This window comes from Heteronotia binoei, chromosome 10 (assembly GCF_032191835.1).
Source record: "Heteronotia binoei isolate CCM8104 ecotype False Entrance Well chromosome 10, APGP_CSIRO_Hbin_v1, whole genome shotgun sequence".
NCBI lineage: Eukaryota > Metazoa > Chordata > Lepidosauria > Squamata > Gekkonidae > Heteronotia > Heteronotia binoei.
The window spans coordinates 94,116,859-94,143,736 of record NC_083232.1 but is presented as its reverse complement, the minus strand read 5'-3'; the positions used below and the strand labels follow the sequence as shown (position 1 = coordinate 94,143,736).

At 45.9% G+C, this 26,878-nt stretch overlaps 1 protein-coding gene across 1 annotated transcript in view; it reads left to right on the top strand.

Annotated features, from left to right (window-relative positions):
* COBL (cordon-bleu WH2 repeat protein) overlaps nt 1–26,878 on the top strand; it is a 262,328-nt gene that overhangs the window by 158,483 nt on the left and 76,967 nt on the right. The window contains exons 9-10 of the mRNA XM_060247787.1: nt 9,800–9,920; nt 18,477–18,644. Of these exons, the coding sequence (XP_060103770.1) occupies nt 9,800–9,920; nt 18,477–18,644 (289 nt within the window). The remainder of the gene's footprint in view (nt 1–9,799; nt 9,921–18,476; nt 18,645–26,878) is intronic.

Here is a 26,878-nt window from a genome sequence, read left to right as displayed (position 1 = left end):
AAGGCTGGCTTCTCTGACGCTGGGGACTGTCGACAGGTTTTGAGACCCGGATCGAAGCGCTCGCTGGAGCATATGCGGGGAAAGGCGGTCCCTAAGGCATGCAGGACCCTGGCCATATAGGGCTTTAAAGGTTAAGACAAGCACCTTGAAGCAAATCCGGTACATTATTGGTAGCCAGTGCAGCGCTTTCAGCACAGGCTGAATGTGTTCCCGTAAAGGAACTCCCATTGTATGTAAGTATGTGCTGCACAGTCCACTATAGTGTGTAAATGTTGTACCTAACCTCACTGTGTTTATGTGTGTTTGATTCCAGTCATTGTTAATTAAAAAATTGCTCCAAACGCCTTATGAAATTTAGCACCCACAAATTTTACACTTTATCAGGAGCTGTTCTAATCTGGTTAATCATAAAGTAACACTTGTTTCAGTGCATTTTCCTCAAGTTACAAATTTACGTTTTTGTTAAACTAATCAAGTAAGTACATGCGAACATAAGAAAACTGAACAGTGCATTCTTAAGCCGAGTTTGACAAGTGAAAAAGTTTCTCCAAAGTGTTTTCCCCTGATTGCAAATTAAAACATCCCCGTTTATTGGAGGTTTTCCACATACTTTGCAGCTAATTCCTTTTCCTAAATGAAGGCAGCAAGATGGAGTCTCATTGTTATTTACAAAAACAAAGGAAGCTGATTTTTTTTCCCTTTTGCCAAAACAAACATCCGCAGACCCGTGGCATCTAAACATTTCAGCGCATGTGAAAATATCTGGTGTTGCGAAGTGACTTCCTTGGATGGAAATAATCTTGCCGTTAATAATGAGATTTTGTACAGACAGGAAATCACAGCTATTTTAGTAAGTGGACACAGGCAGGTTTGCTAATAGATACCATTTCCTGTCTGACACATTCCGCTCAAGTGTTGGGGGTGGGGGTGCAAATATTGACTCTGGGAGGCACATTTGGTCCATCTACTGCAGAAGTCCACAGCATGGGGCCCGTGGGTACTACACCACTTTGGTGTAGTGGTTAAGCGCGCGGACTCTTAGCTGGGAGAACCGAGTTTGATTTCCCCAGTCCTCCACTTGCACCTGCTGGAATGGCCTTGGGTCAGCCATAGCTATCGCAGGAGTTGTCCTTGAAAGGGCAGCTTCTAGAGAGCTCTCTCAGCCCCACCCACCTCACAGGGTGCCTGTTGTGGGAAGGGGGGAAGGTAGAGTAGAGTGTGACCGCTCTGAGGCTCTGAGATTCAGAGTATCGGGCGGGATATAAATCCAATATCATCACGGTGTCCACCAACACTTTTGCCGGCACCCACCAAATGCTTTTGGAAAGTAGGCGGGGCTTCTGATTGGCTACTGAAGATCAGGTTGGCTGTGCAGATTAAATTAATATTGTTTCACTCGGTTTTACTATTGGCTTTATTCTTACTATTCTTTCTTGGTGTATTTAAGATATTGGATTTATATCCCACCCTATACTCTGAATCTGAGTCTCAGAGCGATCACAATCTCCTTTACCTTCCCCCCTCCCACAACAGACACCCTGTGAGGTGGGTAGGGCTGAGAGAGCTCTGACAGAAGCTGCCCTTTCAAGGACAACTCTGCGAGAGCTGTGGCCATTCCAGCAGGTGCAAGTGGAGGAGTGGGGAATCATCAAACCCAGTTTTCCCAGATAAGAGTACATGCACTTCACCACAACACCAAACTGGCTCTGGAAATTATATCTATTAACAAACTGCCTGTGTCCACTTACTAAAATAGCTGTGATTTCCTTTCTGCACAAAATCTCATTATTTTTAATTTTTGTTAATTTGTATTCCGCCCTTTCCCACAAGCAGGCTCAGGGCGGATCGCAACAAGAGTTAAAACAATTAAAAACTACAAGCTAAAACCATAAAATACAATAAAACAAATAACACATATATCAAAGGTGGTGATTCCCATTGGGCACCGTCTGTATATCAACTAGGGATGTGCAAAAAAAAAAATTCGGAATTACACGGATTCGGAAGTACACGGGGAAAAAAAATTCGGATTCCCCATGCACTAATGAATACCGTATTCGGAATAGCCGCATATACGGTAGATGCACGGCTATTACCGAATATACGGCCCTATTATACCCTATGGGCCATTGAAATCAATGGCAAATAGGGTATATTTGAAGCCGCATGGAGGGGAGGGGGTTTGAGATAGAGCCCCCAAATTTGCAGGGGACCTGCAGGGGACTCTCCCCTCCAAGCCCCCCAAGTCCCAAAAAGATTGGGCCAGGGGATCCCATTCCAGGGGCACCCAAAGAGGGTGCCCCTATTCCATCATTATACCCTATGGGCCATTGAAATCAATGGCAACATAGGGCATAATTAGAGGCTACTGGGGGGCAGGGGGTTTGAGGGAGAGCCCCCAAATTTGCAGGGGACCTGCAGGGGACTCTCCCCTCCAACCCCCCCAAGTCCCAAAATGATTGGGCCAGGGGGTCCCTGTCTTTGGGCTCCCCAAAAGGCCCATTGCTAACAATGATGGGGAAAGCCCAATTAGCCACTTCCTCACTGTAATTGTCGTGGGAAAAGTGGCTCTGGGGAACAGGGGGTTTTGAGGAGAGCCCACCAAACTGCTGTGCAGCTTCAGGGCACTGTCCCACACAAAACCCACAAGGCCAAAAAAAAATTGGACCAGGGGGTCCAATTCCTGGGGCACCCAAAGCCAAACCTAACCACATCAGAGAATCTCTATAGGACCCACATGCACTACATCCCTCTATCTACTCTAACCCTGCAGGGCAGGCCTGGAAGCAATATAAAACCCAGTTGTAAGTTGTAACATCACTGCCACACAAAACACAATCTGCTCAAGGTCTGCTCTGCAGACCTGGCTGCAGCAAACCCAGATGCCAGCTCTCCAGCCCTGCCCCAAACAACACGGGGAGACCTGGCCAACCACAACAAACCTACTGGTTCTGGGTCTCTCACCCAGGTGCCAGCTTCCCTGCCACAGAACACACAATCTACAGATGCCAGCTCTCCAGCCCTGCCCCAAACAACACGGGGAGAGCTGGTCAACCACAACAAACCTGCTGCTTCTGGGTCTCTCACCCAGGTGCCAGCTTCCCTGCCACAGAACACACAATCTACAGATGCCAGCTCTCCAGCCCTGCCCCAAACAACACGGGGAGAGCTGGTCAACCACAACAAACCTGCTGCTTCTGGGTCTCTCACCCAGGTGCCAGCTTCCCTGCCACAGAACACACAATCTACAGATGCCAGCTCTCCAGCCCTGCCCCAAACAACACGGGGAGAGCTGGTCAACCACAACAAACCTGCTGCTTCTGGGTCTCTCACCCAGGTGCCAGCTTCCCTGCCACAGAACACACACAACCTACTCTATAAAAACGTGACCCAGCCCACACACACCCTCACCAACCCCCACACCAACCAGAGGCAATTTAAAAAACCAAAACAAAACCAGCAGAATCACAAAAGGCCAAGTGTTAAAAAAGTGGCCTTTTCACCAACAAGAAAATTAGGCCAAACAGCACCCCCCCCCCCAATTACCTGAAGATAAAAGTAACACAGCAGCAAAACAACACAGCAGCAACAAATCAAACAATGAAACAGTAAAAAACTCAACTTTTAATAATACAGGAACTCCCCCCCCCCACCAAAAAAAACCCTTCACCCTAACCGCAAGAAATCCAAGCCACCCAAATCAGGAGAAGTAAAAGGGCACTGCACTTTAAAAAGTCCTCTCACTAAATTAAGATATGGGCAAATTAGCAAAAAACCCCCACCCCAGGCCCACACCCCCAGCAGAACCTAACCCCCAACCCCAAATAGGCTACTCACCCACCCAAATCTGAACAAGTAAAGGGACTCTAGTCCTTTTACCAACAAAAACTAAAACAAGAACCCCAAAACTCTTACCTTGTCTTCTCTGAGTCCAGGGAGGTCTCTGGTAAGGCAGTGAGACAGCAGCAGGCAGGAGCTAAAGCCAAAGGCAGCAGCACACAGCACAATCTCTCTCACACCAACTCACACCACATACACCAACACAGCAATGCAGGAAGACTCCTTAAAAAGGTTCTCTGGCCCTACAGAGAGCAATTTCAAAAAATAGCACTGCTCTCTCTGATTGGCCAGAGAACATTGCTTACTTGGATACCCAAGTAAGCAAAAGATCAAAATAACAATGTAGCTGATGGCTGGGCCATCAGCTACACAGTACACAACAACAGCCCTGCAAAGCATGCATTTACAATGCATTTTGCAAATGCATGCTTTGGATTGGCTGCTGGGGCTCCTCTTCCCCCTCCCCCCCTCCCTGTTCGCCACTAAAGGCGCCAAAGAAAGCAGCTCCTTTGAAGCTCCAGAAGCTAATTGCCGCCTTTTGAATTGACAGCCGCGTGTGCTGCTTACGAATAGCTATTCGTAAATACACAGCGAGTCTATTCGGCTGCTGTATAATGGGCTCTTATGGAAGTCGGCTGCAGGCTATTCCGTATGCGGCCGAATCAACACTGATTCGGCTGTAAATACAGCTTGGCCGAACCGAATGCACATCCCTAATATCAACTGCAAGATTAACTAAATTACTCTTCTTCTCCCCTGCACTTGGGCTTCCTATTTATGTGTAGCTTTGCCTTGTGGCAGCCATTTTGTGGTTGACTCCACCTACGGTTGCCATTCCCCAGTTCCGGTGGGGGATCCCCTGGTTTTGGGGGCTTCTGCCCACTACCAGCCAGGCAAACCCCACCCTCAAACAGCAACATTGTCACACAACATCCCCAGTGCACTAACATCACACAGAAGTGATGTCATTGTGTTGGGGATGCTGCACAGTGACGCTCTGGTTTTTGAGCAAAACTGTATGATTTGATGCTGATTTTTACCATAGAGTTTTGCCAAAAACCAGAGCGTCACCACCGACATCGGCAATGTGATGACATCACTTCCCACTCCCGGAATGTCCCCCCCAATCCGCTTGCTGGTGCAACCGTCTCACCTGGCAACCCTAGCTCCACCTCTTGTAGCAGTTCTTTTGCAGCTGGGCCCATCCCTCTGTCAGAATTCCAGAGGTCCCCACTGGCTCAAAAAGGTTGGGGGCCCCAATCTACTGTCTGTTCTGATGGGAAATGGCACTCCAGGGAACCAGAGACACTTTTTTTGCTACTCAAGGTCTTTTAACTTAAAATGCCAGGATTTTGAACCTGGAACCTTCTGCATTCAGATTTGTATTGATATTGTAGCATTTTGTAATAGCCAGGGGTGGAATTCTAGCAGGAGCTCCTTTGCATATTAGGCCAAACTCCTTTGCATATTAGACCACACCCTTAGCCTTGTAAGCTCTTGGAGGATTGGCTGCATCAGTGGGGTGTGGCCTAATATGCAAAGGAGCTCCTGCTAGTATTCCACTCCTGGTAATAGCTATAATTAATTAAGACAAGGCTTGGTGGTGGGGAGAATTTTATCCCAGAGGCAGGCAAGTGCTGTAGCTGTACCAACATTGGTGTGAATTCTTACATGTATGCATGGTATCTTGAGCTCCATTCCCCATCCTTGGGTACTCTGTATAATACAATCATGCTAAATGTCACTTACTGAAAGTTAATTTGGTAAGGGATCAATAAAAATGTCATACAGTATTTAAAGGATTTTTGAATCAACAGGCTGTGCAATGTTGCTTAATGCTAGCACAGACTTGGGAGGACGGTAGAAAGTTAGCATGGGGTAGACAGGTCTTTTTTTTTTGTAGGAAGAAGTGAGCAGAAACTCATTTGCATATTAGGCCACACACTCCTGATGTCACCATTGTTTTACACAGCAGGAACATTTGCATATTAGGCCACACCCCTGATGCCATGCCAGCCGGAACTGCATTTCTGTGTGTTCCTGCTCAAAAAAGGCCCTGGGGATAGATAAGGTGCTCTCTGATTTTTCTCTTCTCCACTCCTGCAGTGTCCCTTTGTTACCCAGAATGCTGTTCTCAGGGGTTCCTTCCATCTGGTCACTTTTCTTATCTCTCTTCCTTTGTCTACCATGAGGGCGTGAACACGGACTTGTAAGCTACTTACCTGTTTGTGGATTTTACACCATTAGAGACTTGTTGTTTGCCTTTTGAGCTATTGTCCTATTCTGAATGTGCACTAGTATCTTTCAGTTCTGATTGATTCACTTTTAAGCGTTTATACACAGTTTGTATTTTGTACTGTGATTTTCTACTGTGTACTGCTTGTTTTTCTACTGGCTTGAGTGGCAACTCTTCCCCACAGAACAGTGTGCTTCAGCCCTGCGGCTCTACACAGATCTTTGTGCTCACCTGCGTAACAGTTGGCGTTGGCTGAGACATACTGGCAAAGGCTAGAAGAAGGGCTTTGAAATGGTTTGAGAAACAATGCATTGCCATAATGTCAAGTTGCCTTTTGCATCAAGTGCGGCCATTCCAGTAAAATGGGAGGAGTGCCCGTTCAGTCCTTACCAGCTGGAAATTGGATGAACTGGTTTGAGGACCACGTCACATGTTACATAGGATTTCTTTGACCTGGAGATGCAGTCCATTGTAGTTTACTGCTGAGTGTGCTGGTCTAATGCACACAGTTGTTGCATTTAGGGGTGTCAAACACAGAGCCTGGGGGCCGGATCAGGCCCCCAGCGGGTTCCTATCTGACCCCTGCTTTCTTCTCCCTCTCTCTTGTTTTCTTCTATGTCACAGCTTGCTTTGCCAGGCTTGCTCAATCGCACAGGAGCTACAGAGCAAAACAACTGTTTTCTCTATTGGCTGAGGCTCCTCCTTTGGGAAGGAAGCGCTTGCTTTGCCAGGCCCTCTCAATCGCACAACAGGGCTATTGAGCCAAGCCTCTCTTCCTTCTGTTGGCTGAGGCTCCTGCCCCTTCTCATCCCCTGGGAAGGGAGGGAAAGAGCCAGAGCTTCCTTTCCCCAGTTCCCTCGATCACACAGGAGAGATACAAAATTTTTAATTGTGTTTGTCAGTGTCCCTTATAAAGTTTATGTCTCAGCTACTTCTATGACACACATGGCCCGGCCCGACAAGGTCTCATTTGTGTCAGATCCGGCCCTCATAACAAATGAGTTTGACACCCCTGCTTTACACTTTAAGGCTATCTGCCCCCCTCCCCCACAAAACATATATTTTAAAAACGTATCTTTAACATTCTGTCGCTGAATAACTTCAAGAGTCTTTCAAATGCCACCCAAAATGAACTGCTGAGTCCTGCAAAAGAATCTGTTGCACTCAATGAGGGCTGTTTGTGACAAAGTTTGGAGGGAAATTGCTTCAGATAATATTGTTAAGGCTTGATTTCTTTATAAAAGAAGCAGCCAGCCATGACAAATTATTTTCAACTTCTATTGTTTTGCTGTACACCGATGTGAAGCAGAAACACAATGTTCTTTGTGTTTGAACCATTTACGTTTAGCCTTCTAGAATTACCAAGGTTGACATTAGCAAACCACGTTTCACCAATTCTGTGACCCAGTTTTGAACTATAGACATTTTTATAGTCATTGTTTTGGTATTTTTTTTTAAAAAAAATAAGCTCCTCAACTACTTCTCCATGTTTGTGAACGCGTACCACTTAGCTAACAGTATAATAGTATAATAAGCTATGAGAGGGATTGAAAGGGGGGCGGGGGTGTTGGACAATCTCACACCGCTAAAATGGTGCATTTACAGTCTTTATCCTTTTCTTCAAAACTTAAAAGTAATATCCCCCCCTTTATGTGATAACTCAGTTGTCTATTAAATAACAGAGTGTCACATGCATACAATGAGTTGAAGCATACAGTTTTAAACACATTCTAGTAAAATATGAACCATTCTGCCCATTGTGGCTATTTGGTGATATATCTGAGATGGTGTAAACCTGTGTTTAAAACTGAACGTACAAGCAAGGTCAATATATCATTGCAAGCATGTTAATTGTACAATAGATATGAGTGGCTGCTACTTCCTGTGTATTTAGTTGCAAGCTCAGGTTTGAGGTAGGGTTGCCGGTTTCGACTCAGGAAATATCTGGGGACTTTGGGGGTGAAGCCAGAAGACTTTGGAGGTGGAACCAGGAGCAAGGTTGTGACAAGCACAGCTGAACTCCAAAGAGAGTTCTGACCATCGCACTTAAAGGGACTGCACGCCTTTTAAATGCCTTTCCTTCATTAGAAATAACGGAGTATGGAAGCATCTACTTTGGAGCTCATAACATTGGACCTCATGGTGCAATTGCTTTGAAACTTGGAGGTTTTTTTTGGGGGGAAGACACCCCAGATACCCACAATCAATTCTTCATTATACCCTATGGAGACTGGTCAGTGGACATTCAACACCCCACCCCATCCACGCTTTCTAATAACCTGAAGCTGGGAGAGGGCCACCAGACCGGGGGATCCCCTGCCCCCAACTGGGGATTGGCAATTCTAGTTTGAGGCCTCCTCTAACGTATAAAACGAACCCTAGTCACAAATACATCTCTTTGTTGTCAGCAGACTTAAAGTGAACATTATTTGAACATATGGACATATGAAGCTGCCTTATACTGAATCAGACCCTCGGTCCATCAAAGTCAGTATTCTCTTCTCAGACTGGCAGCGGCTCTCCAGGGTCTCAAGCTGAGGTTTTTCACACCTATTTGCCTGGACCCTTTTTTGGAGATGCTGGGGATTGAACCTGGGACCTTCTGCTTCCCAAGCAGATGCTCTGCCACCGAGCCACAGCCCCATTCATGGCTCTCCAGGATCTCAAGCTGAGGTTTTTCACACCTATTTGCCTGGACCCTTTTTTGGAGATGCCAGGGATTGAACCTGGGACCTTCTGCTTCCCAAGCAGATGCTCTACCACTGAGCCACCGTCCCTCCCCAGTTATTAGTTGTTTCTGGACTGCATCTGTTGTTTGCTCAAAGCAGAAGTGTGCTGTTCTTGTCAGGGGTCCCCAGAGTGGTGTCCGTCAACACCTTTTCCTGGTGCCCGCCAGGTGCTTTTAGGAAGTGGGTGGGGCTAGATGGGGATTAGCTGTGCAGACTGAAAGGCACCTTATTGAGCATCACGCTTTAATCACACGTCGATTAAAACTTTGTTGGTCTTCAAGGTGCCACTGGACTCCCACTTTGTTCTGCGTTGTTGACCAACACAACTGCCCACTTGGCTCTAATGTCAAAGCTCTGTAATGGGTATTAAGGGGAGCGTGCGTTACTTCTGTCATTTTCTGAGAACAGACATACTTTACAGTGTTGTTCATCCCCCCCCTCCTCCCCAGATTGTAAAATTCAAGGAAAGCATGGCAGGGGGGCACACCCCAGGCAAATACGTAGTTGTTTCCTACATCACAAAAACAGAACCATCTCTCTGTGGTGGACAGATTTGCCTCCAGACAGGGAAGAGTAGCCGCTTATTTCCGTAACATCCCCAATAAACAGTAGAAGAATCTCTACTCCTGTCTTTAGCTTCTCTGAGCACTGCTGAAGTTATACAGTGCCGTGGATTCAAAGTGCATTTTGAAACTGATACAACAGCCCCCGTGCTACTTCCATTTTCAGCAATTGCCCGATGTTCTTTCTCTCTCTTTAAAAGGTAAATGGATAGGGATATATGCCACTGAGGACAAAACAGCTCTCTAGCCTTCCCCTGTTCTTTTATTTCCTATCTTACTGACTTTTCTTGCAATAGGTAAAATTCAAACTCTGTGTTTGGCACTGAATTTTATGAAGAAATACAGCTTTAAAAAAAAAAAAAAAAAAAAAACCCTGAAATGATTCTGCTAGTCTTATGCCTAGAACTGCAAATCTTTTCTCTCTTTGTCAGATGTCTCAGAGTTCATCGCAAAATGAATTACAGAAGAAAAAGAGACGCGCCCCGCCTCCACCAACTCCCCCAATGCCAAACAAGATAGATGAAGTGGAGGACAAGCGGCAAAGCACAGTTGGTAAGAACGGCTCTTTCTTTGTTGAGCTCCAGTGCATGTGGATTGTGTGCTGACCTGCAAGCTGCACAGAGAACCAAGAGAATTGTTAAAATATCCCCCCCCACCACCCCAACAAGAAACAATGTAATTTGGGAGAGGAGTATTAATAAAACAGCATGAAAGTCTGGAAATAAAATAGTTGTTGATATTTCATATTGATGGGCAAAGAACTTAAAAAATGATATCTGGAATGTATGATATTTTCACGATATGATAGGTAATAGCAGGGCTTTTTTGTAGCAGGAACTCCTTTGCACATTAGGCCACACACTCCTGATGTAGCCCATCTTCCAAGAGCTTACAGGGCTCCTAGTACAGGGCCTACTGCAAACTCCAGGAGGATTGGCTACATCAGGGGTGTGTGGCCTAATGTGCAAAGGAGTTCCTGCTACAAAAAAAGCCCTGGGTAATAGGTTGAATCTCAAGATGTAGCCATCGTTGGCCTGTGTCCTTATCCCAGTGATCAGCGAGTGATTTTCAACATAAGATATAATCTGGGATTTTGAAAAGCTTAATTTGGGCTGAACCAAGCCTTGAATTTATAGAGTGTTTGGTCAAGATCACTGGGGAAAGCCCAGCTGTCTTTAATGGTTTAAAATATTGACATCTGCAGAGATGAGGTGAAACCTGTACAAAGCTAAGACCGATTGATTTCACTGGGAAGTTTAATTGAGCTCCTTCATTGAAATCAATGGGATTTAAAAACCTTAAATTTAGCTGGATTGTAGTTTTTTCAAAAGAGAGAGGGAGGCTTTTTTCAATCCGTCAATCCTTTTCCAGATTTAACTGCGTTAAGATTACTGTACAAAGAAAGAAATACAGCACACTGAACCTGGGAGAAATTTTATATTGCTTGTGTGGTCTAATCTCACAGAGAACTGGGTCTCATTTGTGGGTTCTTTCTCCCATGGGATGACTTCTGTGATCAACAGTGGCAGGATACATGTGCAGATGTTGAGTAATTGTCGTTCATTACTGCTTACACCGACAATTTTACTAGCATTTTTGGATGTGTGAGAACTTTCAATTGTCATATACCGCTTTGGGGTGGGACTGCCGAGCCCCCGTCTGGGAGGTTCCAACATGCTGGTCCACACTGGTACCATAGTACAATAGGTACCATAGAGTTCTTTCCCCCTCCCAAATGGCTAGAGCATCTGGGAATAGTCTGGAGCGGCTGCAAGCAACGTTGCTGGTGCGATGACGTCACTTTCGGGTGACATCATTGCAGCACGTGTGTGCTTTGCGCGGGAGCAAAAGTCTCCCGCCCGAGAACGCTGGGGACTTGGCAACCCTACTGCGGGGTTGGGGTTGGAGTTTCTTTTTTGTAACAATGGGGAAAAAAAACAGTTTAGAAATCTTTTTTTCTTTTTTTAATTTTGGAAGCTCATTTCAGCCACAAACTCTACAGAGGGCTGTATGCAAGCCTCAGACCTCCATCTGAAATAAGGGAATAATACTGGCCTGCCTTACAGGACGGTGCTTCACCTAACTGGTGCTAGACAGAGTAGATTCAGGACTAGAGAGACCTTTGGTTGCATCAGTGGTGGAACAGATGTGCTCTGGCCCTATTTCCCCATGCCCTCCAGGGCATCTAGGCCCCAGTGACTTCTCAAGATCTCTGCCTAGCACATGCCACCCATGTGGCTTTCCCAACACTCCAGGGGGCTTTTCTCTCTCTTCTGTTCAACCGTTATCATCACCTGGCCTTTGTAGGGATCGCCCACTGAGAGGACCATAGGCTTCCCAATCCCCAGGTCCCAGAGGGGGATCCCCCGGTTTTACAGGCTTCCCCCCTCCCCCAGCCAACTGGCCGGCGGGGGAGGCCCCGCCCCCAGAGCCATCATGCACCTCTATGAACGATTCCCATAGGGAATGATGGGGAATTGATCTGCGGGTATCAGGGGCTCTGGGGGGGCTGTTTTTTTGAGATAGAGGCACCAAATTTTCAGTATAGCATCTAGTCCCTCTCCCCAAAATACCTCCCAAGTTTCAAAAAGATTGGACCAGGGGGTCCAATTCTATGAGCCCCAAAAGAAGGTGCCCCTATCCTTCATTATTTCCTATGGAAGGAAGGCATTTAAAAATTTGTGCAGTCCCTTTAAATGTGATGGCCAGAACTCCCTTGAAGTCCAGTTATGCTTGTCACACCCTTGCTCCTGGCTCCGCCCCCAATGTCTCCTGGCTCCACCCCCAAAGACTCCTGGCTCCACCCCCAAAGTCCCCAGATATTTATTAAATTGGACTTGGCAACCCTAGAGGACCAGGACTCCCAGTTTCCCCTCCCTCTTCTGAGGCTGAGGGCAGCTTGCTGCCTTGTCCATCACTGGGGGAGTAGCCGCTCGCCAACTAACTGCCTCCCCCTTCCTGATGCTCCTTTTAAAAATAATGTATGCAGAACAATGGCGGTCTGAGTTGCAGAGAATCAGCATTAAAGGTTATTGTTTTAAAAAAGGAAAGGTCCCCTGTGCAAGCACCAGTCGTTTCCGACTCTGGGGTGACGTTGCATCACGATGTTTTCACGGCAGACTTTTTACGGGGTGGTTTGCTATTGCCTTCCCCAGTCATCTACACTACACTTGCTGGGTACTCCAGGTTGCCTCAGCCTTCCATCCTTCCGAGGTCAATAAAATGAGTCCCCAGCTTGCTGGGGGGAAAGCGTAGGTGACTGGGGAAGGCCATGGCAAACCACCCTGTAAAAAAGTCTGCCGGGAAAACATTGTGAAAGCAACGTCACCCCAGAGTCGGAAACGACTGGTGCTCGCACAGGGGACTCTTTAAAGGTTATAAAACATTTATTCAAAGAAAATGTCCACACATGCAGGCCTGTAGCTACAGTAGAGCCCCCAGGGTCCCGACCCCATTGCTTACCACCCCTGACTTCCAAACAGGGGAGGACATTCAGCTGTTCCCATGTGGACACTTCCAGCGGATCAGCTGGCTGGGACGCCCAGTGAGCATTCATCCTGTTAGGCTTGTTAGGCTTTTCAAATTTTATTTTATTTTTTTATTTTGCGGTGTCATTTTTGGGCTCCACAGCCTTCACCACCTTCCCCAATGCCCCCCCCCCCCAATTAAAATTTCCTAGCTATGGGCCTACACACATGTATTTAGGGAAGGGACAGTGGCTCCGTGGTAGAGCATCTGCTTGGGAAGCAGAAGGTCCCAGGTTCAATCCCTGGTATCTCCAAAAAAGGGTCCAGGCAAGTAGGCATGAAAAACCTCAGCTTGAGACCCTGGAGAGCCGCTGCCAGTCTGAGAAGACAATACTGACTTTGATGGACCGAGGGTCTGATTCAGTATAAGGCAGCTTCATATGTTCATATATGTTCATATTTTCAGCACAACTACAATGGAGCAAGGGATTCTAAAGAAAAAAAGTAAAACACAGTTTTCTGTCCCTCCCTCTATACATGCCGTAATGCAACGGCTCCCAACCTTTTTGGCACCAGGGACCGGTTTCGTGGAAGACCATTTTTCCACAGACCAGTGGGGGGGGGCAGTGCTGGGGTTCTTGCTGCCCCAAACTGCCCCTCCCGCCTGCACCCCTTCCTTGCCCCACATGGGGGGGGGTCTTTAAATGGGGGGGGAAGAGACTGGGGCTGTTTCTGCTGCTTCCTTGCTAGGTGGCCATGCAGCAGATGGCCAATCTAACTCCCCCTCCCATTTAAAGACCCCTGCCGATCAGCTGATTGGGTCCTGGGCGGGGGGAAGGGGCGGTGGGGCTACTCTACCTCATTCCAAGGCTGCCTCCCTGCCTCAGACAAGGCCATGCTGCCTCTTTCGTCCATCTTGGTCCTGGGCGGGTGGGGGCAGTGCGGCGCCTCTGCCTCGTTCCACAGCCCAGTTGCTAGCAGGCCGCAGACAGGTACTGGTCCACAGGACTGGTGGTTGGGGACCCCTGTCCTAATGGATCTTAGTCTTAGCAAGCTCCTTGGTAAAAGGTTGCAGTTGCTACAAAGGGTTCCCATTACCTTGAAGCCTCTGCCAGATGTGCAGTCTGGCACATGGAAGTGGCTGTCTTCAGTAGATCTCGGGCAGGAGTTCTGTTTGCCTTGATGGGATCAGCATAAAAGGGACTCTCCTCATCCCCCAGAGTTTGTTATTTTTCTCCTCCCATTGACCAGGTTAGGCAGGTCAAACAAGCTTTTTCTAAATTCTCCATGGTTTGTTTTTTCCCCCCTGAAGTCTTTCTACCCCCTTGAGTCCTCCAAATCTCTGTTCTCTGCTAGAAATCACCTGTCTAGGCTGGAGGGGTGTATGTGTGACTTGACCATCTCATTGTGTCCTCCAGTCCTTTCATTTGCATATTTAAAGGCTCAGTGGCTCAAGCTGGTGAGCGATTGACTCCCCACCCTACCCTGCCTGTACTCTGCCAAGAGAAAGAAGACCTTACTCAAATTCAGTGTAAAGGTTTTGCTCAGTTCCATCCTCCAAAGAAAGCCACATTTCTCCGTAGCGTCCTAAAGTACCATTTCAATGTTCTTATGTTCTCATGCACCCCAAACAATTCTGCACATGCATTCAGCTACATTAATCACTCTTAGGGAATAGGTGTAAGTGTGCATAGTAGGGAGAGTCCGGGCTTTTTTTGTGGCAGGAATTCCTTTGCATATTAGGCTACGCCCCCTTTCTGTAGCTAGTCCTCCAAGAACTTACAGGGCTCTTCTTACAGGGCCTACTGGAAACTCTTGGAGGACTGGCTACATAAGGGGGTGTAACCTAATATGCAAAGGAGTTCCTGCTATCAAAAAAGCCCTGGGGACAGTTATCACATACCTCCAATTCATAACATGAATCAATCCAGTATGAAAAGTACATACTCCTTCACAGGGCTTTTTTGTACCAGGAACTCCTTTGCATATTAGGCCGCACCCCCTGATGTAGCCAATCCTCCTGGAGTTTACAGTAGACCCTGTAGTAAGAGCCCTGTAAGCTCTTGGAGGACTGGCTGCATCAGGGGTGTGTGGCCTAATATGCAAAGGAATTCCTGCTACAAAAAAAAGCCCTGCTCCTTCAGATATTGAGTAGGCTTTGTACAGTGAAAAATCTTACTGAGATCAGTTGTCATCCTTCTTGGTATATCTTAACAAACTGTCACTTTTGATGGGTTTCTAAAACATACGAGAACTCGTGCGCTTCAGAAGTAGGGCTTTTTTTTGTAGCAGGAGCTCCTTTGCATATTAGGCCACACACTCCTGATGCAACCAGTCCTCCAAGAGTTTATAGTAGGCCCTGTACTAAGAGCTCCAGGAATAGGGTTGCCAAGTCCAATTCAAGGAATATCTGGGGACTTTGGGGGTGGAGCCAGGAGACATTGGGGGTGGGGCCATGAGCAAGGTTGGAACAAGTACAGTTGAACTCCAAAGGGAGTTCTGGCCATCACATTGAAAGGAACTGCACACCTTTTCAATACCTTCCCTCTATTAGAAATAATGAAGGATAGGGGCATCTTCTTTGGGGGCTCATAGAATTGGCCCCCTTGGTCCAATCCTTTTGAAACTTGGAGGGTATTTTGAGGAAAGCCATCAGATGCTATCCTGCAAATTTTGTGCCTCTACCTCAAAAAACATCCCCCCCAGAGCCCCAGACACCCGTGGATCAATTTCCCATTATTCCCTATGGGAATCGTTCTCCATAGGGAATAATAGAGTGCCCAGTAGACATTTCCCTCCCCCCCTCCCGCTTTCTAAAGCGGTGGGAGGGCCTCCAATCCGGGGAATCCCCTGCCCCGACCTGGGGATTGAATACAAAACCAAAAACTATGATAAAATTAATGAAACCAACATGCAATTCATTCAGAAAACTTATTTAAATACGGATTTTCAAAATAGTGATCATCACAATACAATGTAGCAATTATTATACAAGGGTGAATATATATTCCTTTTAAACAAAATGCATCTACCCATACATTGATTTGCTAAAGTGCTTAGTGCTGCAAGGTGCTTGTAGACCAAAGAGCCTGTGCAATATCTAGCAAACGAGTTCTTTTACTGAAGACTCCTCGATGTCCCTCTAACGGAGCCCGGAGCCGGCAGGATGCTTGTCGCACCGTTTCCAATCTCTTTTTCAAAGAGGGATATCCAAAGTATCTTTATCTCATGACAGCACTAATGACAAAAACTGAAGCTTATACAAGCACGCAAAAATCTTTCCAATGGCGTATTACCGTGCTTGTATAAGTCTTTTTTGCGTGCTTTTATAAGTCTTCAGTAAAAGAACTCGTTTGCTAGATATTGCACAGGCTCTTTGGTCTACAAGCACCTTGGAGCACTAAGCACTTCAGCAAATCAATGTCTGGATATTGCTGCATTTTGTCTAAAAGGAATATATATATTCACCATATAATAATTGCTACATTGTATTGTGATAATCACTATTTTGAAAATTCATATTTAAATAAGTTTTTTTCGTTAATTATATCACGGTTTTTGGTTTTGTATTCACTCTCCGTGATTCTCCCTGTTGTATGTTTCTACCCACCTGGAAATTGGCAATCCTCCTTCCCTCTCTCTCTCCCTCTCTCACTCACATACACACACTCTCTCTTACTGGGTCTGGTTACTTGCTCTGAAAACAAAAGCAAAACAAACGGAAGCTGCTGCTGACCCTTCCCCAAGAAGTGCTTCCTGTTTCCTGCTCAACTATAAAGGCACATAAACAACAGAAACACACACACACATTTTAAAACGGGACCTGTTTGCGAATTTGTAAACTTGCCAGAGCTTTAGAGGTACATGGTGGCTGTGGGGGCGGGGCTTCCCCCACCGGCCAGCTGACTGGGGGCGGGGGGAAGCCTGTAAAACCGGGGGATCTGGGGATTGGGAAGCCTATTCAGGAGGATTGGTTACATCAGGGGTGTGTGGCCTAATATGCAAAGGAGTTCCTGCTACAAAAAAAAAAGCCCTGTTCAGAATTAATTAACCAGTACGTGAAGAGGACATGTTAAAAGTTTTCCGATGCATTTAAGATTTAATTTTATGCCTTTGGCCTTGTGTTTCATAAAGCACCCAAGACGTGCATATGTGATATCATAAATAAACACACTGTCAAGTCTAATTGCTTCCGTTACAAATGTCTCCTGCTTGAGAAGGAACCTTTTGGCTTTATTTCTATATTTGTATGCGCCTAGTGCCTCGCTTTTAATGCCCCAGAACTGAAGTGGCAGAAAGAGTCCACTTTCCCGTGACTTGCCCTGCACTGCTCCCATCTTTATTTATATTCTCTAAGAAGAATTAAATGTGGCGAATGACAGTTCTCCAAAAATCAGTCTATTTAGTCATTCTCACTGTCATGATTTTCTTGTCCCTTCTGTCACCGTAGTACATTTTTGTAACAACACTGGAGAGGTTTTAGTAACTGCTTGATAATTCTGTGGTCTGGGACAGCTTAGATGGAGGAGAACCAGTAACGCCTGATGGTTCAGCCGTAAATGTAGTGGATAAAAGATGCAGATTGAGCCAGGTAAATCTCAGCTCCAATTCCATGCTCAGTAGTGGAGCTCTCTCAGACTAGTCTATCTCACAGGTTTCTTGTGAGGTTAAAGTAAGGGGCCCTGTATATAGCTTTAGAGAAAGGGTAAAGAGATATTTTCTTTGTATCATGCACAAAAGGTAGCATCAGGGTGCTTTTTTTTTTGTAGCAGGAACTCCTTTGCATATTAGGCCACACACACACACACACACACACGATGTAGCCAATCCTCCTGGAACTTACAGGCTCTTAGTACAGGGCTTACTGTAAGCTCCAGGAGGATTGGCTACATTAGGGGGTGTGGCCTAATATGCAAAGGAGTTCCTGCTACAAAAAAAAAGCCCTGGGTAGCACAAACCCCCTTGAGCCACAAGGGAAAGAAAGAGCCCACCTGTACAGCACCATGGAATGTTTTTAATTGTAGTTATATTTTATTGGTTTTAAACTGTAATTGTAGAGGTCTGAAATGACTGCTAGTCACCCTGAGTCCGCTTGTGGAGAAGGCGGGATAGAACCCTAATTAAATACATAAAGTTGGGGCACAAATTTTCAAATAAATAAGCCAGGGGGAAGGCGAACAAAATATGATAAAGTGCAGTGCTGATGTTCCCTTCTCCTGACCAGACCGGACCACTCAAAGCCAAAAAGATGAGTTCAGGAAAGCAATTACTCATGGCATGGTGATCATTTATGATTCTGGGGACTTCCAGAACACTCCTAAGCGAAGTTCCATCGGTGTGAAAGAAATGGGCTTTGCCTAGAGTAACTCTGCATAGAATCGCGCTGCTAAATGACTTGGGGCAGGGGAGAAATCCATGGATCGGCTTACACGCCTTTAGCACGATCTTTCACATTTATGAAGAATGCTGGTCTGTTAGGTGCCATTAATGAGGACATGGCGAGACAAACTTCTTTCCCAACGCAGGTCAACTGGTAGTGATTTTGGGGAGGAGATGATTGGATGCATTAAGGCAAAGCTAAACAATAGACCATGAACTTGATGTTTCAGTAACTAGTGAATTCTAATTGATTCCCCTGTAGGTGATGGGCGGCATGTGCCACAAAAGCCTCCTAGAGGCAACACGCGGGGTCCACCCCAGTTAGTGATTCCCCCGCCCCCACCATACCCTCCTCCTGACTCAGATATGGACCCACCTGTATTGTACAATGGAACAGATGATACAGACTCAACCGAGCTGGTACCTAAACGTATGTTTGAATCATTGTGTATTTTTTTTGCCTTCACTTGTGTAACATCAACGGCGGAGGGGTGGCTTTTCCAGACTTTCCTCTGTTCTCTTCCCAGCCATACTTGTGCTTTCCTTTCCAGCCTCTTTCCTTTGTACACTGCTCGATGCGTTTGTATTCGCTTGAACTAACGACATAGATGCAGTGATGTGGACTCTTTACTAATAATGATCATTACTAACTCGCAAAGGTAATGCTTGCGAAGACCACTAAGACCGATTCCCCACTAGCCTCATGCCGCTCTCACTATCCTCGTCTCCGTGAGGCTTCTGTCGAATTTCACACTGTCTGCCCCGGGGCTGCAACTCGCTCTGCCTCTTTCGCGTGGCAAACAAGATCCTCTAAAAACTGGTTTCTGTTTGCCATGCGAAAAAGGCAAAGCTAGTTGCAGCCCCAAGGGCAGATAGTGTGAAATTGGACAGAAGCCCCGCAGAGAGGGGGAGCTTAAGGCTAGTGGGGGATCGGTCTAAGTTGTGCACTTCATGCTGAAATGGTGTGGTTTGTTTTGTTTTGTTCCACCTAACTTAGTAGTGTTTTCTCTCTTTCAATTAACTTTGCAAGCATTCTCTCATGAAGATTCTCCTTTGGGACATAGCACTAAACAGCCCACATTCAACAGAGGTTCCCAAATTTTAGCAACGCATTAAATTTTTTTTCACAGAAGCAGGTGGGCAGCAAAGGAGACATAGACCAGTTTCTCACTCACCTTACGCCGCTCTCATGTTCCTCTTCTCAGCGGGGCTTCCTTCTGATTTCACACTATCTGCCCCGGGGCTGCAACTAGCGTTGGCTTTTTCACGCCGCAAGTAGAAACTGGTTTCTGTTTGTCGCGTGGAAAAGCCAATGCTAGCTGCAGCCACAAGGCAGATAGTGTGAAATTGGAAGGAAGCCCCACTGAGAACGTGAGAGCGGCGTGAGGTGAGTGGGAAATCTGTCATACCCTTCATTGTTGCAGCAGCCCAGTCTGTGATGCAAAATCCTCAGGTTTTCAGGCTGGTTCGGGAGGGTGAAAGCAGGGAACAGTCTGCCCCAGCAACTTCTTCTGCTAGCTTTTCAGGCTGCCTTTTCTGCCGGATCCAACCCAAAATTTGCATTCATATATATTTAAAAGTTTAAAGAGGTTTGGATTTGAAAATCCCTTTGTGGGATTCCGTGATGATGGGGGCTTCTGTGGGGCAAAATTAGGCTGGCAACAGAGTAAGCAGTAATTGTGTGTAGTGTTGCATCAACCCTGCCCCTAAAGGTCTCCATTTTAAATGCTGTGTGTCTGTGTGCTGTCCTGTCTCTACTGGGAATGAGCACAGACCAGCACAGATTTACTTAAGTTCTGAATATAGCGGGGGGGAACCTAGACTTTACAGATGCTTCTATATCCTACTTTTCACTGGGAAGGGAAATGGGTGCTTAGACCTAAGATCTCATGCCAGCAGTGGTGGCGTATTTGGGCCCATGCATTTCAGTCTTGCCTGTTACATGCACAAGAGAGAACTGGCGTGTGCATGGACCATAATGCTGTATTGGCGGTTCCATCAATATCTATTAGTCACAAGGTACAGATGGAACATTATGCTCTGTATAAAGTGGAAGGGATTCTGGAGTTCTGGCCCTGCTGATGGACCTCCTGGTGGCACCTGGGTTTGGGCTGCTGTGTGACAGAGTGTTGGACTAGATGCGCCTTTGGCCTGATCCAACATGATTTTTCTTATTTATATTCTTAGCTACAACGGCATTCTTTTATACGCAGTTCATAAAGACAGCTTGAGCTCTAGACATCAGAAGCAGTGAAACACAGAGGATATGATGGTTGGACTTTGGTAACCTTGGTGCAAATCCATGGTCATTACAAACTAACATTTGGGCAAGCTGTTGTTTCCTGTTTATGGATACTGACTCATCAGTGACTTCTTTGTATTAATGATAAGATCTTCTTGCATAAGAGCACTGCAAGCAGACTTGCTGTTTTATTGCTTGATTAGTTTATTCTCCTTAAATAACCTTTTCTGTTGATTTTTGAGACCCTAAATACATAGACACATGTCTTGTGTGAATATAAGAAGCGCCCTGGTGGATCAGACCAATAGTCCTTTTAGTCCAGCATCCTGTCCCACACGGTGGCCAACCAGCTGCCTTGCAGGTGGTAAAGCTGCAGTACTGCAGTCCTAAGCTCTGCTCATGACCTGAGTTCAATCCTGGCAGAAGCTGGGTTCAGGTAGCTGGCTCGAGGTTGACTCAGCCTTCCATCCTTCCGAGGTCGGTAAAATGAGTATCCAGCTCGCTGGGGGGAAACTTTAGATGACTGGGGAAGGCAATGGCAAACCACCCTGTAAAAAGTCTGCCATGAAAACATTGTGAAAGCATCGTCACCCCAGTCTGAAACGACTGGTGCTTGCACAGGGGACTACCTTTATACAAGCTATCCCTTGACGTTGCCTCCTAAAATTGATATTCAGAGATTTGCTTCCCCTGTATATGGTTAGTAGTATTGGTGGATCTCTTTCATGAATCTGTCTAATTCTCTCTTAAAGCCATCTATGCTCGTGGCTATCACTACATCACAAGCAGTGAATTCCACATCTTAATTATTCATCGAATAGAGAAGTACTTCCTTTTGTCTGTTCTGAATCTATAATAGGAGAAAGAGCTCTCTGAATCCATTCCCTTCACCAAATGAAGCATTTTATAAACATCTGTTACGTCCTCCCTTCAGTTGTCTTTTTTCTAAACTGAATAGTCCCAATTCAACATTGCATATCATGGTTTCCTCCCTTTAATTTACTAATCTGGTTTTATCTGTGTTGGAATGAACTTACACTGTACAGAGGTCTTAGAAATTCGTTAAATGCATGGTTTGTGGAAATCTTAACAATTAAACAGCCTGGCATAACCTTTTGACTTAGAAGTGATCTGCACTGAATACAGTGGGATTGCTTTCTGGTAGATGCACTTAGAAGGTTGTTGTACTGAATACTGAACGGATTGCAGTAACGCATGGCTGCTTGAATGTGTTAGGCCTGTTCAGATATGATGTAGATGCCAGGATTCTACCAAGAGCAAATTCAAGGATGTGGTTCAGGTTTGTGTAAGTCCCACTGCTAGTATTCCCCGATGTCCTAGGAGAAGGGGGGGCAGCATGCTACTTTTTTCTTTCTGATGTGCTAACTTCGATACATGTAAGGAATGGTTCATATAGGGGAATAGGTCTACACCTGTGCATTTCTACCATCTCATTCAGCATACTGTGCAGACAGCCCTGGCGTGAGGGGTTCTGGCACCCGAGGCAGAACCCCAACTCGCACCCACCCCCCGGGAGAAAACTTCTTGCATGCATGCATGCAAAGTGCGCACGGTGATGGCATCACCCAGAGGTGATGTCATCGCACTGGGCAATCAGCACGTCCCCTGCACAGTGCTCTCCAAGTTTGGACGGCACTGGGGAGGGGAAGTGCTGTTCTTTCTCAGATCCCTTAAAACCGAGAAAGAACACTCGGTGCATCCCCTGCACAGTGTTCTCTGAGTTTGGAGAGCGCTGGGGAGGGGAGGAGCCATTCTTTCTCGGCTCTGAGGGATTGGGGGAACTCCTCCAACCCCTCAGAGCCAAGAAAAAACGAGTTGGAGGCTCAGGGAGGGCGCGAGCATTTGCCTAGTTCGCCTGCTCCCACGCGCCAGCCCTGTGTGCAGGATAAGTGTTGGTGTTCCAGCCCTTCTCCATGATCCCATGCATTGTGCCCCCACACACAGAAGAAGAAGAAGAAGAAGAAGAAGAAGAAGAAGAAGAAGAAGAAGAAGAAGATGATATTGGATTTATATCCCGCCCTCCACTCCGAAGAGTCTCAGAGCGGCTCACAATCTCCTTTACCTTCCTCCCCCACAACAAAAACCCTGTGAGGTGGGTGGGGCTGGAGAGGGCTCTCACAGCAGCTGCCCTTTCAAGGACAACCTCTGCCAGAGCTATGGCTGACCCAAGGCCATTCCAGCAGGTGCAAGTGGAGGAGTGGGGAATCAAACCCGGTTCTCCCAGATAAGAGAGCTATGGCTGACCCAAGGCCATGCTAGCAGGTGCAAGGGGAGGAGTGGGGAATCAAACCCGGTTCTCCCAGATAAGAGTCGACACACTTAACCACTACACCAAACACATATAACAGCTCTTTCAGTTCTCAATGAACACGCTGGCCTTGGCTCAGTTCCACTGTACAGATGTTCAGACCTTCTGGGGAGCCTGCTCTGAGCCGCTAGTGAGCCTCACCCCTGGCATAGTGATGTCAAATAAACAAACTCTGTCTAGGTCAGCATGTCCCCATGGGTTGGGCTGAGCCAGTTGGAGTCTTTGCATCCTCTCTGCTCAGTATGCTGTTAACCTCATAGTGGCTGGAAGTAGACCTGTGCCAGGCACTGTGGAAGACTTCAGCAAAAACTGTGTCAAAGCCAGCCACGGCAGGCTGTTGGATTTTGTTGAAGACCCAATGAAGAAAAGGTTGTCCCCAGTTCCGCTTGGAAGAAAACGTTTTCCAAGTCTGTGCGTGAAAGAGATTCTGCAGTTCAATATCACAGAATCTCACCCTAGCATTTTGTAATTTGCAATTTGAAGAGCAGGTAAACGTTTGGAAAGTCCGTTCTTTATAGCAGGGGAGGCCAACGGTAGCTCTCCAGACGTTTTTTTGCCTACAACTCCCATCAGTCCCAGCCATTGGCCATGCTGGCTGGGGCTGATGGGAGTTGTAGGCAAAAAACATCTGGAGAGCTACCGTTGGCCTCCCCTGCTTTATAGCACAAAACTGCAAGCTTAGTGGTTGGAGCTTTGTAAGCTCTTGGAGGATAGGCTGCATCAGGGGTGTGTGGCCTAATATGCAAAGGAGCTCCTGCTAGAATTCCATCCTTGATCACATGTCTCATGTAGATTCACCAAGGAAGATCAGTAGTGGATGGAAGGTGAATTAACTCCAGGGAAGCTTGTCCACCGTTATGGACGTTCTCAATGGGAAACCAGCTCAGTTTGTTAACTGCTGAACATATAATAATGTATTCTTAGGAGCTACAGGAGTAGGCTGTCTTTGCAATAGATCGAGCCATTGCAACTCTGTTTACACAAATGAAACTTATTCCATCTGTACTAGTGCAAGCATGCTGGAAGATGCTGATTTAACACAGACCGATTTCCCACTCGCCTAACGCCACTCTCAGGCTCCTCTTCTCAGCGGGGCTTCCGTCCGATTTCACACTGTCTGCCCCGGGGCTGCAGCTAGCATTGGCTTTTTTGCACGGCAAACAGAAACCTCTAAAAAGCAGTTTCTGTTTGCCGCATGAAAAAGGCGAAGCTAGTTGCAGCCCCGGGGCAGATAGTGTGAAATCGGACGGAAGCCCCGCTGAGAAGAGGAGCCTGAGAGCAGCATAAGGCAAGTGGGAAGTGGGTCACACTGTTCTTGTTCAGCATTTATTTTATTGTTTGCTCTCTTTTTTCTTCCAACAGTTTATTGTTGTGCATCATTCCCTTCACGTGCCAAGCCCATCTGACAGAGCTTGCCTCTTCCTTTGAACTTCCTTACCTCTGAAACCTCCTGTTGCCTCTGATATCCTGACTCTTTCGTTGTCTTTCTTCCCCCCTACTGGAAAAGTCCTTTCTGTCTCAGTGACGTTTCCTTCCTCCCTTTTTTTTCTTCTGAACTCACATACCTTCATTGAGAAAACAGTGAATACATTCAGCTACTGTTCATTCACATTTATGAGATGTGTTCTCTCCTGGACTGACAAGTGCATTGAGCGAAATCTTACATTTTTTGTTGTTGTCATTATGATTTGCTATTTGTGAGGCTGGTATTTAGTTTGATTTAGATGTTCAGCTTTTTCTTACATGCAATATTTTGTTGAAATCACAATAGTCTCTGTATAATGTCTCCTTTTTTCTCTTTTTCCGAAACACACAGGATGTTCTTTTATTCACATTATTGTGTTCTGTCTGGATGAGCTGGCAGTTGAATGAGGCTTAATCTAAGCTAAAATAGAAGGTGCCTTTCATTGGTTCCCATAAGCAGGAAAACACAGCTTAAGACATATTATGGAAAGCAATGTTCAAGTCCATCCATTCATAGCCTTTTCTATTTTTTCATACTACTGCTTTTAACTATTTTTTTGTGATTTTATAAATACTATAAGGTGCTTGATACTTATGTATGATGTTTGTTTATCATTAAGCAAACAGTGGCTCTGAATTATCTAATTCCTCAGAATTCATTTTATATTATTGTCAAGGGTAATAAGAACATAAGAGAAGCCATGTTGGATCAGGCCAATGGCCCATCCAGTCCAACACTCTGTGTCACACAGTGGCCAAAAAAATTATATATATATAATTATACACACACACACACACACACACACACACACACTGTGGCTAATAGCCACTGATGGACCTCTGCTCCATATTTTTATCTAATATGATATACAGATGTTTTAACGTCTAAAAAAATCAAGTCCCATTTAAAATAGCAGATCTAAAGAAATGGGGAGACTTATTCTTACTGAAATGTCCAGAGACATACTTTTCTTTAGAAACCACTTGTGAAGTCCTGAAGCATGGGTTTTATGGGCTGGAATGACATACACACCCAGAGCCAAATTATTCTCTCAAAGGGCTGTAGGTGTTAAATGTTTTACATTTATGTAACAACACTCCTGTAGTTGGGATAACTTGTTCTCTTTGCAGAATTGCATCTTGGAAGTTTCATGTACATTAAAAGACAGTGTTTTGACACGTAAGGTGTGAAGACAAGTTATAACAAATTGGTAGCATGCATAAATGTGCATGTGGGTCTCATAGTTATTTCCATAAGCATTCAAAATGTAAATCAACGCCACCTTACAATTTAGTTACTCTGCCTTTGATATGGAGGGGTGTGTGTGTGGAATCCTGGAATCTTAATGTATTGCACCTAACAGGTATTCCTGTATCTTGTAAATATGACATCTTTCCCAAAAGTTTTATGTGCTTTTCAGTGACTAACAATTAAAACATCGCTCTTCCCCTACTTATCTTGTTGTGAGACCAGTAGCCAGAATGAAATTTGGCGCTGTGATCTTACTGTAGGATAATTCTCACAGTACCTGCCTAATGAGAGTACACCAAAGTATCCTCATGCCAAAGAGGGAAGCAGACACTCTCTTACTAGTGGATCAAAACAGGCAACAGTGGTTTAGTCTAGAAAAAGAATGATAGCCGTGGGAGAGAGCAGGCTTTTGCATTCTGGTTGTCCTAGGTTCAACCTGTTATGTTTGCAGAAGGTCTCAATTTCAATCAGGACCAGATGTGAAAGACCTCTCTTTGAGACCACGGAGAGCCGTTGCCCATTAGATTACTAACTTTTCTAAACAGACGGCTTGACTGAGTATAGGGTCGCTTCATGTGTTCAAGATGTGAAATTCCTGACGTCTCCAGTTAAACAGGTCTTGGGTAGGATGGTTGAGAAAGACCTTTTTCCGAGACTTGGAAGAGCTGTTCTCAGTCCTATCACCATATAGATGAAGGCAATTTTATGATTCTCTGTAGAGAAAGGTCACCAAGCGCACCAAACTACTGCAAAAGCAGTGACACACAGTTGCTTATTCTCAAGGGAGCTGTAAAACAAAGTAGAGAGATCCAGATGGGCAGCCATGTTGGTCTGAACAAAGCAGGAGTCAAGTAGCACCTTTAAGACCAACAAAGTTTTATTTGGAATGTAAGCTTTCGTGTGCAAAGTAGGAGTCAAGTTGCACCTTTAAGGCCAACAAACTTTTATTCAGAATGTAAGCTTTCATGTGTATGCACCCTTCCTCAGATGAGGAATCAGGTACAGGGAGCAGAGCTGCATACAGCTGGTAGGCAGTGGCTTAGAATGCAAAAAAACCCCCCCATCCCATCTCCCACTATAGTTTAATGTATTTTTCTTCTAATGGCAAACTATGGCTGAGAACAGATGGGCATTTTGGGGCAGCTGGGAGGCGTCCTGAATTGGACTGGCGCATAAAGAGCCGTTCAGGAGCCTCCACATGCTCACCCTCATGCCGCCTGCCTCCGGTCCGCCAGGCGGCTTGGTGCCTCCACACGGGAAGGCGACCCCAAAGCCGGATTCCTCTTTGTTCCCCCTCGGGGAGAAGCACTAATGCGCACGAGCGCTCCAAAGCTCTCATTGGGTTCTTAAAACAAAAAAAAAAAATCCGGAAACAGC